General features: G+C 37.8%; 1 protein-coding gene across 5 annotated transcripts in view; it reads left to right on the top strand.

Moving 5' to 3' along the window:
• The window catches only part of XYLB (xylulokinase), an 80,297-nt gene that overhangs the window by 2,259 nt on the left and 64,206 nt on the right, over positions 1 to 13,832 (top strand). For 2 of the 5 annotated variants that reach the window (XM_008500746.2, XM_030446264.1), the window contains exons 2-8: positions 214 to 296; positions 1,145 to 1,214; positions 2,591 to 2,671; positions 4,077 to 4,163; positions 5,287 to 5,415; positions 6,544 to 6,609; positions 8,897 to 8,969. In XM_008500746.2, the coding sequence (XP_008498968.2) occupies positions 214 to 296; positions 1,145 to 1,214; positions 2,591 to 2,671; positions 4,077 to 4,163; positions 5,287 to 5,415; positions 6,544 to 6,609; positions 8,897 to 8,969 (589 nt within the window). Of the gene's footprint in view, positions 1 to 213; positions 297 to 1,144; positions 1,215 to 1,616; positions 1,635 to 1,854; positions 1,873 to 2,590; positions 2,672 to 4,076; positions 4,164 to 5,286; positions 5,416 to 6,543; positions 6,610 to 8,896; positions 8,970 to 13,832 lie in introns of those variants that run through there. The other 3 variants (XM_030446267.1, XM_030446266.1, XM_030446265.1) reach the window with 3 other exon arrangements.

Here is a 13,832-nt window from a genome sequence, read left to right as displayed (position 1 = left end):
ATCTTGTGACATTAAAGAGACAGAAAACTGGAGATGGGTGAGTGGCAAATACAAGCAAACAAATGTGTATGTTGCTATGTAAAGTTGTGCCCATACTTTCAGTGAGCTGTATGCATTGGGGTTATCTTCCTTCCCATTCTGTGTGGGGGAATGGAATTATTGTAAATGAGTTATATATTCTATTTAATTTTTATTTTTTGTTAACTGTTCTAGCTAAAAGTCGTTGCTATTGATGAGCAGCTGAGAGTCATTTATGAGGATAATGTTCATTTTGATAAAGACCTCCCGGAATTCAAGTAAGGCTTTTTGTATTTTACTTGTATAATATCTTTTAAAACACTGGGGATCAGGGTGTGCCTTATTTAGTCTCTTTGATATGTGTAGAGGCATGGAAAAAGTTAATGCCATGTTCACGTTTGGGCGAAGGTCTATATGTTCTTGCATTCCTTGGTATGTAGATATGGCAAGAATTCCTAACAGGAAATATATTAAAAGAAAAATTTGTCCCAAAGTATTATGTATAAATATACCAATTCATGGTTTTCTTTTGGGACTTCAGACTCTTAGAAATGACTGGTGGGTTTTTTGGGACACAGAAGTAAGCACTGCTTTTGTGTCAGGGTGGAATACTGAGATAACAATAAGTAAATTGCATGAGGGGAACCTAAACAGGCAAATGAAGATAAATTCCGTGGTTCCAAATCTCACAATAAGAGGTAGGATCACAGTGTTTGTTTGCTTCAACTGAATGCTGGAATTTGCAAATGTCATCCTCCACCTTTCAATGAAGTACATTCATTTACTTGATGGTTTAACAGCAGAAATTGGATTTCATCTTCTAGGTCCAAGCCACTAATGGTGGCAGTTAGGAAACTTTAAAATAATTGAATTATATGGAGCCACTGAACAATATCAGCATTGGAGTCTATCACAGATCTTACTTCAGGATCAGAGTCTTTAATTAGAAATTATTTTATTTGCAATTGGGTCAAATGTCTTTTTCAGGTTTCAAACACTGATCATGTCCTTGCTCTTAAAATAAAAACATTGCAAACTCCCTTTGGTTTTTAATAAACTTGAGAAACTTTGCTTGGTGGGGAAAAAATTGCTGAATTTACCAAGAGAGAATACCATTTTTCTGTAGGACTCAAGGTGGAGTCTATATTCACAGTGACAGGCTGACAGTCACTTCTCCTGTGCTAATGTGGGTCAAGGTATGAACAAATTCAACAGTTCAACTTCTTCCTTGCTGTTCCTGAAAAGGAAATGTATTCCATTTAATAGTGAAACTCATCATTCAAATCAACATAGTTATTTTGCTTGTATTCTGCTTCTTTTAAGTGTTAATCTCTGTCTTCAGTATGCAAATATTAATGTTATCCACAGAATGGAAGTTGCTAATGTTTTGAGGAGTTTTTTTGTTTGTTTCTAACTGTTATGGCACTGTATGTGTGGTAAATCCTGACTTTTGCTCATTTGAAAAAAACTTTTTTTTTTTTTCCCCCCCTCATCTTTTTGTTTCATACACAAAAACGCTTTGCCTGGTTTAATTCTGTTTTTTTGTAGCATCCAGGTTACTTGCAGTATTTTTTTTTTTTAGAATAAGCTTTCCTAACCAAGTGATATCTCCACTGGTAAGTATTTAAAGAGCAATTTATTTAGTGATTCCCATTCACTCTGAATGGATTTATTTTGAAATACATCATCTTTTTCTATTTTAAAAGCCATCCTTCCTTGCCTCTTTGCAGATTCTGCAACACTTGCTCTCACATGATACTATGTAGATTTGTCTTGCTAGTGTGGTATGAATAAGGATACTTGAAATGCCATAGAATCCCCAGCTGGTGAGCCACAGTAGTTGGCAAAAATTTGGTAAATTTGCTTGCCATTGGTCTTTTGAACCATAATTAATGGAACAGTTGTGATTAGTAAATGAATATGGTGTTATAGGTATAAAATGTTTCTTGGGAAATTTTGAGGTTCATTTTTTCAAGCTAATCTGGGAAATGCTGATCTGAATGAGACTTTGTAAAGATAAATTTTTGGTTTTAAACTTAAGGAAAATATGGCAAGAAAAAAATTAACTCGGTTCTTAAAGTGCTAAAATTCACTTGAATTCTCCCCAAAGTTTTCAGCTGACACTGGGGCAGTGGTATTGAGGAAAACCTTACATGTTGTAGGATTGGGTGCAGGGTGCACCTTGTTAAGATTTCATAGGTTTCCAAAAGTATAACAGAAAAAGCTAAACTTGCTTTGTGTTTAGTACTCTTGAAAGTGGATTTTAATAAACTGTATTCTTTAACTCTTGCCTCTTATTTAGATTTCAAGGAATGGGTCTTTGTGATTCAGCTTTTTTAAAGATCTTTTTTTCTTTTCCCTCTGTGATTAAACTTTCCTTTTATGGACTTTTACTTAGCAAATTAATTTATGCAGCTTCTTTAGAAGTCCATAGTCATTAGCTAATTTTTCATTATCAGCCAATGAACTCTTATCAGTGATGACATGAATTTACTGTTTAATTCCAGAGATTGTGAGTATGCATAATTTGATAGCTCATTATAGTAATTCTTGATTCTGTTTGTTCTTGTAGGCTCTGGATATGATTTTGGAAAAGATGAAGTCTTCAGGCTTTAACTTCTCTCAAGTCAGAGCTTTGTCTGGTGCTGGCCAGGTTAGTCTATAAACAAAAAAAAAATCAGTTTTACTGTATTTCCCTAAAAGAGTATAAGGCATAGTGATAAATTTAATTTCAATAATTTATTGCAGAAGACCATAATGACATCAAGTGAGACCAAGGATTCCACATAAGTATCCACTAAAAGAGACATTTCTCAGGGGAACTGAAAACCTGAAGCACATAAAGCAATCCCTTGAAAGTCACGGGAGTGGAGGATGAGGTTTCCAGTGCAGTTGTTTGGATCAGTGTAGTGCACGACTAGTTTCTTATTTAAATTCTTTCTACATACAGATTCTGAAATGACTGGAGTGATGCTGAATTTCAGCCTATTCTGGTGGAAATGGGGTGGAAACAATAGTGAGGAGCTAAGTTTGCTAATGGCACAGTAGCATCCTGGTGAGCAGTTTTTGTTTGCTGGGATAGAGATCTACCTAGGAACAACAAAAACAAAATGCTGAGTCTTAGAAATGCTGCCTTGATTTAGCCTGTAGTGCATAATGCCTTTTTGGCTTGAGATTTATAAATTTATATTCACCAGTCACTCTGAAACATCGAAGTCTTCACTAACTTTTTAACAGACCATGTTACCATACAGCACCAAAGCAATAACTAATTCTGGCACATGATGTTTAGGTTATTCATCTGTTGATAATTTCTCAAAACTGTTGCTTGGATCTCTTTGTTTCATCCATTTCAGTTGAAAGTCTGAGCAAGTGTCTGAATATCACAGCTGATATCAAGGCTCTGCTAGGAATTCTTCAGTGGAAGAGAAATTAGGGACTGCTGAGTAACACCAGCTTACTCAAGTGAAAAAAAGGCAGGGTATTTCCAGACTATATTCCCTTTATTTTACCTATCCTTTGTCAAGTTGTCAAGCTTATACCTCCAAATTGTGCATAACCCCTATGGGGGTGCCCTCCCATGTAGGTGTGCAATTAGGGATGTCTGGCTTGAGGAAGCCATGGAAGAGATGGAGCTTAAAAACCTTCTCAATATTCTGCAGGATGTTAGTGGTGACTGGTGCAGAGATGTGACTGAAGAATCTGAGAGCTGAGCTGGAATAGCACAGAACTAAGAGCCTGGGCTGTGAAGCTCTGTCTGCAGCTCAGAGAGCCTTCAAAGAAGTATCTAATGCTATTAGCAGTGTAATAGTAGTTACCACTAAAAGTTGCTATAGTTCAGAATAATCATTGTTTCTTGGCTCCTACATTTTTTTTCTTTTAGTATATGCTTTGCTCAGTCTTAAGTCTGAGGAAGCACTTGTTTTGAGAAGGTGGATTTTTAATGGTCCCAGTTTGCAGAGAGTTTTGTGTCCCTTGGAGTTTGACATTCAGATCAGGATATGAGCTTTTGTGGCTTGGGAGGGCATCTCCAGCTTCTGTTTCTGTACTTTCTGCAGCAACATGGGAGTGTGTACTGGAAAAAAGGAAGCAGCCACATTTTGAAGAACGCCCCATCTGAACTGCCTTTACATCAGTCACTAAAGGTAACAAGCATAAAAGAGCTCTGAAGGCAGAGCTGCCACGGTGGTTGTTTGGATCCTTACACGTAGCTTTTCTCCTTGCCAACCTTTCCTCTTGTTTGGCTGAGTTGCATGCTTCTGTAGCATAAAGTGAAATGCAGTGGTTATTCCTTCAGCTTCAGAGCTTTTGACATTTCCTTTTCTGCTGAGTAAGAGTATATACTGCTTTAAAAGCTCACAGGTGCCCCTAGGCGTTCCAGAATCTTTTTGTGTCAGAGTTCCTGTTTGTTCCTTTACAAAATATAATATTATTGTAAACTCTTCGTAAATATTTTACCTTTAAATGTATATATTAATAAAAAATGGCACTGAAAAATATCCTAGTAACTGAGTTTCCTCTCAGTGTTTCTGGTTTCATTAGATAATATTAAAAAAAAAAAAAGGACCAGTTTACACTTACCTGTGAAAGGATAAAAGTGTAGTGCTGCATGGACACAAACTCCTAACAAGTGCACCATTGAATATTACCATTTTGTGACTGTGTGTGGTTGGTAAGTTTTAAAGTATTGACCTGCCAAACTTTTATTTAAAAAGAAAAGTAGGGAGGAATCAACTTTCCTCTTTTGAGATCAGAAAGGACAGTTGGATGTTGAAAGGGAGACATTTGTGTTACTGGTCTGCTAAGTGATTAATTTTGGAGGTATACTATCTGTGCAAAATCAATGGAAATGGAACTTAAATGCTCTCTGGTAATGAACTAAGCCTCAGTTGCATTTCCAAGTAGTTCTGCCAGTCAGTAGAGCTGTGGAAAGACCTGAAAAGTGCAGCTAAACTTGCATAAAAGGGCCCAGGGCCTTGGCTACCAAAGGAGTGTACTGAGATGCACTGCAGTGTGTGTGAAATACTTGAGAAAAACTCCAGCATGTGTAACAGGAGAAGCCTGTTCCTTCCCCCTGGTATAAAGTTGGGGTTAAAATTTTCACCAGCATGCTGCCTAAGTACCCACTTTCCTGTAATCACTGAGAGGAGACCAGGAGGCACCTCAGGGAGATGAACTCTGAGCTGATACATAGGTAGCTGTACTGCTGCTTCTCTAGCAGAGGCTTCTTAGGGATCACCCTTACTAATAAGGAATATTTTGTTGCAGGCTTGTTTTTCTGTCAGTAACAGCCCCATCTGGATGGATTCTAGCACAGCTTCCCAGTGCAGTGCTCTGGAGAAAGCTGTTGGGGGGGCACAGCAGCTCGCAAGTCTGACAGGTTCTCGAGCATATGAGGTGAGGAATGGGTGGGAAATCTTACAAGCAGAGTCTTGTAAGAGAAACAATTCTGCCATCACAGTGGTACCAAGTGATCTGCCATTATCCTTGAAAGAGTATAGAGAAATATGGAGAAATAAACTCCAATGATACTGTGTTCTGCAGTAGCCTCACAGAAGAAGATGTGGAAATTTTAAGATGGAATTAGGCAAACCCTAAAAATTTTGCTGCAGGAAGCAGCTGGGGTGAGCTGTTGCATTTGGTTCTGAAAGACAGTGTTTGATGGCCACCCATAGAGTCTCAGGGACATGTTCTGCCCTGGGAGCTCCCGTGCAGCAACATTTTCATTGGGATGACCTGAGAGGAGAGTTTTAGAAGTCTGGGATGCTCTCAGAGTCCTCTGTCACTTGTCTCTTCTTCCTGGCACTTCTTCTCTCACAGCTGTGACAATGAGTTGTGGCCTAGGAGCAGGGCTGCCCTCCAGGCATCTCAGCACCTGTCTGCTATTTGTTCAAGAGAATAAAGCTCTAACCTCCCAAATTGCTGACTCTGTACTTCAATCATTGTTCAATGGCCAGTGTTGAAATCAGACTTTATTTACCACTAACAGTTTATTTTTAACTTGCTAAAGGTTAAGGTTTCAATGTGAAAAAGTTTTTTGCTATTTGATATAATGCATGGATGAAAAGTAATTGTTCTTACAAGTATTACAAGCCTGTGCTGGAGTTGCTCCTTTGAGTATGAAACTCCCTGCTTTCCTCCCAATTCACCTGCCTTGGAGAGGTCCTTGTGTTGGGTAGCCTGAACCTTTTCAATGATTTGAAGACAGTGTTTGAATTGTGCTGCTTCCTGTGCACAGAATAAGTGTGATTCATTCCATTGAATTATCAGTTCTGAAATGTAAATTATGGATAGTAATGCTTTTCCACATACCTTTTTTTTTTTCCAAAAGGTGAGCAAAATTCTCGTAATGAGACTATGTGTTACAGCCTGTTTAGTGCAGATTGCCTGCTGTGCACTGACTTTCATCATGCATCAGGCAAATTAAATATCCAAAGTGCAATGTACTGAACTCATTACACAGAGTTAATGATTATTGACTCCATTTAGGGTTTGTGTTTCTAAGCATTTGCATTTCTTTTTCAGCGTTTTACAGGAAACCAGATAGCAAAGATTTACAGCCAGAATCCTGAGGTCTACCTGCAGACTGAGGTTGGAACAACTTCAATACACTTATTGGAAAACAAAGTTGAAAATATTTTGAAATTGATTTTGTGGGAGTGTCATACTTGTGTTGCTAAAGAGGATTTTGAGTCTGCTTTTGGTTTTAAGATTAATATTGTAAACTTGATTTTTAAAAATTATTTGTCATTGGATAGATAAAAATCTGGCATCAGTTCTATCTTGAATGTTTCATTTATCACAGTGGGTGATACCCATTCCTTTTCACTTTTGCGGAAGAAGTTTTGAAAAAACAGACTTTCATTTGGATGTATGTACAGCATTACAAACACAAGTGGGTAATTCAGCATGGAGTTCACACTTAGAACTAGACATCTGTATTCAAAAATGTGGTTGTTCTGCCATAAAAAGGTGGCATCCATGTGGATGTGTGCAGCAAAAAGCCTGCAATTGATTTTAAGCTTTTTCCCATACTTTTTGCCTTGAGCAGTTACTTTGATTTTATTATTACAAATTAATTGCATTGTGTAGTTTCCTTCTGTGTTTTAATTTTCAGAAATTAGCTTGCAATTCCATTATTGGTTTAGGTTGTTGAGTCTGCATCTAGCTGTGACTGAAACCCCCTGGTTTGAAGCAAGGTGAAAACTCCATGCAAATGTGATGCAAACAAAGGAAGGGGTCTTGTCCTTTGATTAGAATGTGCCAAACATCCAGACCAGTGAAGTCAGGCTGCTTGCAGTTTTGTATTACTGCAGTTTTTGATAGTATTGATCATGACTTTTTTGTGGCTTTTAAAATCCCTTGGGGGAAGTGAGTTGCAAAGCTGACTCTGTATTTTGTGGGACAATCCTGCTTTTTTTTCCCCTCCATTTTTTTTCCTTCTAAGTACATGTTCTATAATATTTATGCTAGTAAGTGATGATATGAAACAGAATGGTTATCCAGTCTGGTCATAAGCTTAAGACTGAATTTGGACAAAAATGCATTAGTGGAGGGGGAGTGGGTCTGTGGAACTGAGGACCAGTCAGACCAAGCTCAGACATTGAGGGATGGATGAAGTGATGGCACCTTTTAACAATAAAGGATGTGCAAGGTATGTTCAGGAGCAAAACATCTCTGTCAGAGTTGCTCTTGGGCACCCTCAGCAAGTACTCCAGCAGCTTGGTGGTCTCAGTGAGGTGGAAGGTGGATGTTTTTCCTTCTCTGGGTCAGCTTGCTACACTGGTGGATTCACAGCTTAACTTCATCCTTTTCCTTTCATTTCAGGCAGCTAGTGCCCATTGGGGCACCACAGAAGGTAGGCCTTGGTTATCTAAGCACAATGTGATATACTCTTGTGGAGAGATGCATGAAGAACAAGTGCATCATTGAGTTTCCTGCCCACCTTAACCACCTTTTAGAGCTCTGGTTGTAGTCTGTCTCTGAATGCTGTCTGGAGCAGGGTTTTGTGATCATTAATAAAAAAAAAAATCTGTCACTGCTGGCATATTTCCACCAGTAAAGCTTTGCTTTTGATTAATTCCTGACAAACATATTTTTTCTGAATTAGTCAGAGCACACAATAAGGAATTTTTGTCAGCTTTTATGCCAGCTTCTCAGGAACAGATAAGACTGGATCCTGTGGAAAGCTTGGGGGCAGCTCATTAACTTGGTAGTTTTTCTGACAAATCTCTAGTGGAGGTGAGTATGTGTGGGATCAGTGCATCGTGTCATGTGCCCAGGGCATTTTTGGGCCAGGACTAGAAGCCCTATAGCTGGATTTAATGCATTGTTGGAACCCACCCTGAGACAGAGCTGCAAGTAGTGATTCAGTGCAAAGGTGATTATCACCAGCTCCTGGGAGTAACTTCTGGGAGGTCTGGGGTCTCAGCTGGGAGGAAGGTAAGGGTTCAAGTAAAGGTGCTCTCAGAGCCTTGCCAGAGCTGCCACAAAACTTACAGACCTGTGCTCTGGGTTGCCTGGTGTATTTCCCCTGCTGTCAACATACAGATGTTTATTTTTATTTTTTTTCTTGAAATGAGGTTCTGTGATAGACTGAAGTTGTGAACTAGTTCACGATAACATAGATTATGCTGATATATAGGTGCATTTTGCATGTTTCAGAATGCAAAACTATTAACTGCTTTTATCATGTGGTTACTTCTAGACTTATACTTGCTGTGTTACTTGGGTAGACCTGAAAAATCCTAAGTGTATTTTTTTGTGCTTTCTATGCCTAACATTAAGCATCTATTAACATTTACTGCTTCAGATTACTTGTTTACTTCATTTGAAGTGGATGCTGATGGAATTCACTATCTTATACCTTTTTTTTCAGAGAATCTCTTTGGTTAGTAGTTTTGCAGCTTCCCTCTTCCTAGGAGCATATGCACCCATCGATTACAGTGATGGTAAGTGAGGGCTTTTCTTGTAGTAACCACTCAACATGGAAATGTTCCTTTCCATCCCCACCTTACACTGAAGGGGGACAAGGTCTCTGCTCTTTATTTGCAGTCCTTCAACTTTCACAACAGGAAGATTAGGTTTGAAGCTAAGATATTCCTTTCATTTTGTTGATAGTCTTGAGAGTGCTATCAGGGATGCTTATTTATCCCCACTATTGTATGATTCCTCTTTTTACAAAATGCTTCCTCAGAAAATATTCCAAATCAAATTGTACCTTTTTTCATTACTTTCTGATGTATAAAGGAATGTTGAGGTATCTATTTAAAAGCATAAAAAAGCTCTGTTTTTTTTTAGCTGGATTTCATAGGTCTGATATTTGTTATTTGGTTTTGCTGGTTTAGCTCTGAGTTGCACAGGATTTGAAGAAGTTGTATATTGTGATTTTTTTTTTTTTTTTTTTCTTCCCACCTAACTGGAGTATAGATCTGCAACAGAAATGTCTTTTCAAAATGAACCAAAGGAAAAGCATAAACCCAGCAAAAGAAATTGTATTCTCAGTTTAAAAAAAGTAAAAAGTAACATTCAGTATCTGTCTATTCATCATAGCAAAGACAAAAAAGTGACAAGACTGGTGTCTCTCTTTTCTGTTGTGTGTTATCTCAGTTATCCAGCTTTTAAATGGCTATTTAAAATGGCAATTACAAAGGAAACAATTTTCCTGGGAGCTTTGCTGTTACTTCTAAACTGCATTTTTGATTCCTGCTCTGAAACTAAGTAGACATATCTCAGAGCTGAAAGGTTAGATAACAAGGCTCTCTAAGGAATTTTTGCATTACAGAGCTATAGTTGACACCCATATATTAAGACCATCTCATTTTTCCACCTCTGTTGTTCCATCAAAGCTCATAGGAAAAGGCAAGATACCTCAATTTTAGCTAATGGACAACTTATTCAATATCAATCTCCCAGTTATACTTGAGACCTTAGAAATTGCAAGGCAATCCATGCCTATTTCACAGCAGTTGAGAAATTATTACATTTATCTTCTGGTCCTGTCCTGTCAGCTATGTGTTTTCACAGCTGAATTTTATTTTTTTGTGTATTATTGGCAACCATAACTCTTGGGAGATTTGCACTTTGCTCCTCAGTAGGCACAGAGCATTTCAACAACCCACAGAATTAACTCCATTGCATTTCAGAGGGAAAGATCTTCAAGGTACTTTCTCTGATAGAGAAATCATGCTGATTATTAGTTTTAATTCTAGGCATTAAAACCAAATCTCGACTTTTTTGTTGTTTTTTTTGTTCAGTTTTTTTGCAGTGTTAGCTCTGTCTTTTCTACTTGGCAGCAAGTGAGAGAAAGCTGCACTTCCTCGATTTCAGAACATGAAAATCTCTGTTTGATTGAAAGCCAAAACATTTTCAACTTAAGAAAACAAAACTTTGCTTCAGTTTCTTAGAAAATGTATTGCATCTTTTAAACAGCTCTGGAAGAGCCTGTTCTGTTACACCTCTGGATATTTACAGAACTTGAATAAATGCTATCTGCTGTTCAGAGCATGTAAGAATATTAAATCTTTGTGTGCAAAAAGATAAGAGCACTAAGCAGGACGTTGTACTGCTCTTTACAAGACAAAAGATTTTTTGCCATTGTAAGCTATATTTTGTCCTATTCGTTCCTTTCTTCTGTTAACATAATGAGAGAATTCTAATTCTAGTAATAAAATATAATTATAATGTATGCAGTAGTTATTTGGATCCAGCTGAAAAACTTGTTTTCCTGTCATTTATAATTTCTTGCAATTCACTTGATCTTTTACATTGCACCTCTATATTGGAGTTTAAAATGCATCTCTCAAAATAATGTTCAGATAATAGACTTATTCTTCATTTCTCTAGGTTTAACTTCAGGTCATATCGTCTTTAAAAGACCCTGTCAAATTATTTAGCTCCACACAATAACTTATCTCTCCAAATTTGCAGGTTATTGTTGGAAATGTGCTATTCAGTTTCAGGATTTTATTTTTGCCTTTTAAAGGTACAATCTCAGAAGGCTGAAATCACTCCTCATGAATGGCTGAGCACCCTGGGTGATTGATTAAAAAAAAAAAAAATCAAATTACTTTCTGGTGGATTGAAGAATGATTTTCATTTATATTGTGCAGATGTTAAAAGTAAGATACATTTGGGACCTAAACAACTTGAACACTTCAGGCATTGTTTCTTTTAGAAGATACCTTAAAGAACAGCTATTCAGCTTTTGACCTAGAGAAGCTTTATCTTTTGAAATGCTTTTCGGAGAGCCTTAGGCAAACCATAGCTTAGCATACTTGTTTTTGTTGTTCTATCAAACGAGAATGCTTTGAACTGAAACCTTTTCAAAAGGAAGCACGGGGGGCAGAATTTACTCCTAATGCAGCTTGTGTGGTGTCAGCAGACTTAAGCTGCTCAAGATTTGGACTCACTGAAAAGGCAGCCCAGGAGCTGCACTACCAGGGCACGTAACTCTTTTTATAAATGCCTGCAAATATTGATATTAGTTTGTTGATTAATTCAAGTCTGCATTGTTTGGTCTTTGCAATGAAATTGTCCTGTGTTGTTATTGTGTTTTCCCCACGGTGCTGAGACACACTTTTGTATTTGTAGTAAATATTAGCAAGTCCCACTTGTGTTCCTGGTCATTTTTGGTTACAAGTCAGTGATGCTTGCAGTGGAATACTGGCTCCTATTTATCCACATATTGACCCTTTCCTCAGTCCTTGCTGGACCATGGCCTTGGTTTATTGACCTTCATTGCTGCTGAGGTATCCATGTGGAGTGACAAGTCAAAGGACTGCCTTGCTGACTTTGATTTTTTTGTGTTATGTTTTTTTTATTTTTTTCCCTTATCTTTCAGTTTATTACTTATTTGATATGTTAAACCTAGCAGTGTAGATCATGACCAGGGGTGCTTGAGTTAGGAACTTGCTGTGCATCACTCCCTGTATAATCAAAGGAGAAAGAAAGGTGGTTCCAGGGAGCATTCAGCTCTGGTTTTATTTTCCACTGGCTAGAGATTTTCATGTCCACAGCTGGCTAGGATGAATCCAGGCCAATAGATTAATGGTTCTTATAAAATAGCTCTTTCACATCTTTTAAATGACTTTGTAAGGTTGGGGTAAATTGGCTTATCTTTCTTTTCTCAGGGCATATTAAAATCTTTGTGCAAGTAGATTTGAAACTGAAGTGTTATCTCTATTTAAATTTGGATATAATCTATATAATAAAGGTTTTAAAGGTTAGTGGGGTTTCCTGGTTTGTGCAGAAAAGATTGGAGGCTGTCCTTACATCCTGCCAAACTGCACTGGAGGATACTGGTTGAATGGTTCTGTAGGTGTGCAGGGAGGAGAAATTTTAATCATAAAACCCCAGAAACAGCAAGTAACCTTTCTCTAGTAAAATTCCTGTATATTTAATATTTCTGTTGCTCACTGCTTAATTTAATCTAGCAAAGGGGGTGCTGTCCTTTTAATTTAGAAACTTTTCCAGGCAAACATTTCCTGGTAGAAAGCCTTGTTATGCCTGAGAGCTTGGGAGGCTCTCAGATCCTCTACTGTTGTGCTCAGTTTATCCTGGAAGGACTCAGTTTACCCTTGGAAGGAGGAGGTGGCTAGATTTAAGACTAGAGAACTGAAAGAACCTGGAGCATATCTTGCCTTTTCTGTGGGTGGTAGTGATTTTGGTAGCAGCAAAAGGAAATGCACCTTTTGCCAGTGGGAGATGTGTTGCACTTTGTTATCTCTTAGATTCCTGTGTTTGCATCATAATCCAGAGTAACCAGTGCATAATTTGTCAAGTATGTGTAATTTGCCTGAAATAGGACTGATTGATTGATTTTATTAAATTTGATCCTGTTTTTTTTAAATGTTAAGTATAATCCAAACATCCTACTGTTTGGCTTGGGTTATTCCAGTGTCTCAGCTGTAGTGGGCAACGCTTTCTGCTCACAACACTTTATGAAGCACCAGGTATGAAGTTCCAGACCTTGCTGATGGTGCTTAGGATTGGACTGCACAAATAGGTTCTTTATTTATGAATGTTCTTAAACTCATTATTAAGCCTCTGTGAAAAAGGATACTGGGAGTTGATAGGGCTTTTATTCATAACCACCCATAGTGTTTCCTTGTGGAGTGTAGTGCATAACGTGTCCTTCTTCAGGATAAGAGCAGTGTTAGAGCCTTGGGATGTGCTGGTTTCATCCCTTCTCTTCCTCTGTCTCCCAGCACTGCAAACATAGCCTGATTCCACATGCACTGCAAGTCAGGTCAACTTCACCATCTTTGTGTTTTAAAAAGTTTAAAGATGTATTGAATTTAACTAAATTTCAGGTTTTCCACTGTGCTCAGCTGAGAATGTGGCTGTGTTTTTGAGATAAGTAAGTTGTGGGCTAAACAGCCTTTGAAATGAAAATATTAATCTAGAATAAGACTGATATGTCCCTGAATGGTACTAACCAGAAACACATACAGATTTTCAGGCTCAATGAAATATGCAATTAAAACCATCATAGAAACATAAGCAAGGGATGTGGAGTGCTCAGTGTATTATGTGAATTTCAGCTGGGCTGTTCAGCATTTCTGAAAATCATGACTTTGATATTCAAAGCTGGATTCTCCAAACTAGCCTCAAAATTAAAAGCTGCCTTTGAAAATTTGACCTCTTGGTTTCCTTGGAGGTTTACATCTAAGTTGGTTTTTTTTTTTGTTGGTTTTTTTTTTTTTGTTTTTTTTTAATCTCTGAAGAAGGTAACACTGACATGGAGGAAGTTTCAAAGGTAGGAGCAGTGTAAAGTCATAGCAGCCAGAGGGAGATTTCTTCCTTGTTAGGTC

This window comes from Calypte anna, chromosome 2 (genome assembly GCF_003957555.1).
Source record: "Calypte anna isolate BGI_N300 chromosome 2, bCalAnn1_v1.p, whole genome shotgun sequence".
NCBI classification, from domain to species: Eukaryota; Metazoa; Chordata; class Aves; order Apodiformes; family Trochilidae; genus Calypte; species Calypte anna.
This window is presented reverse-complemented; position numbering and strand designations above follow the sequence as displayed.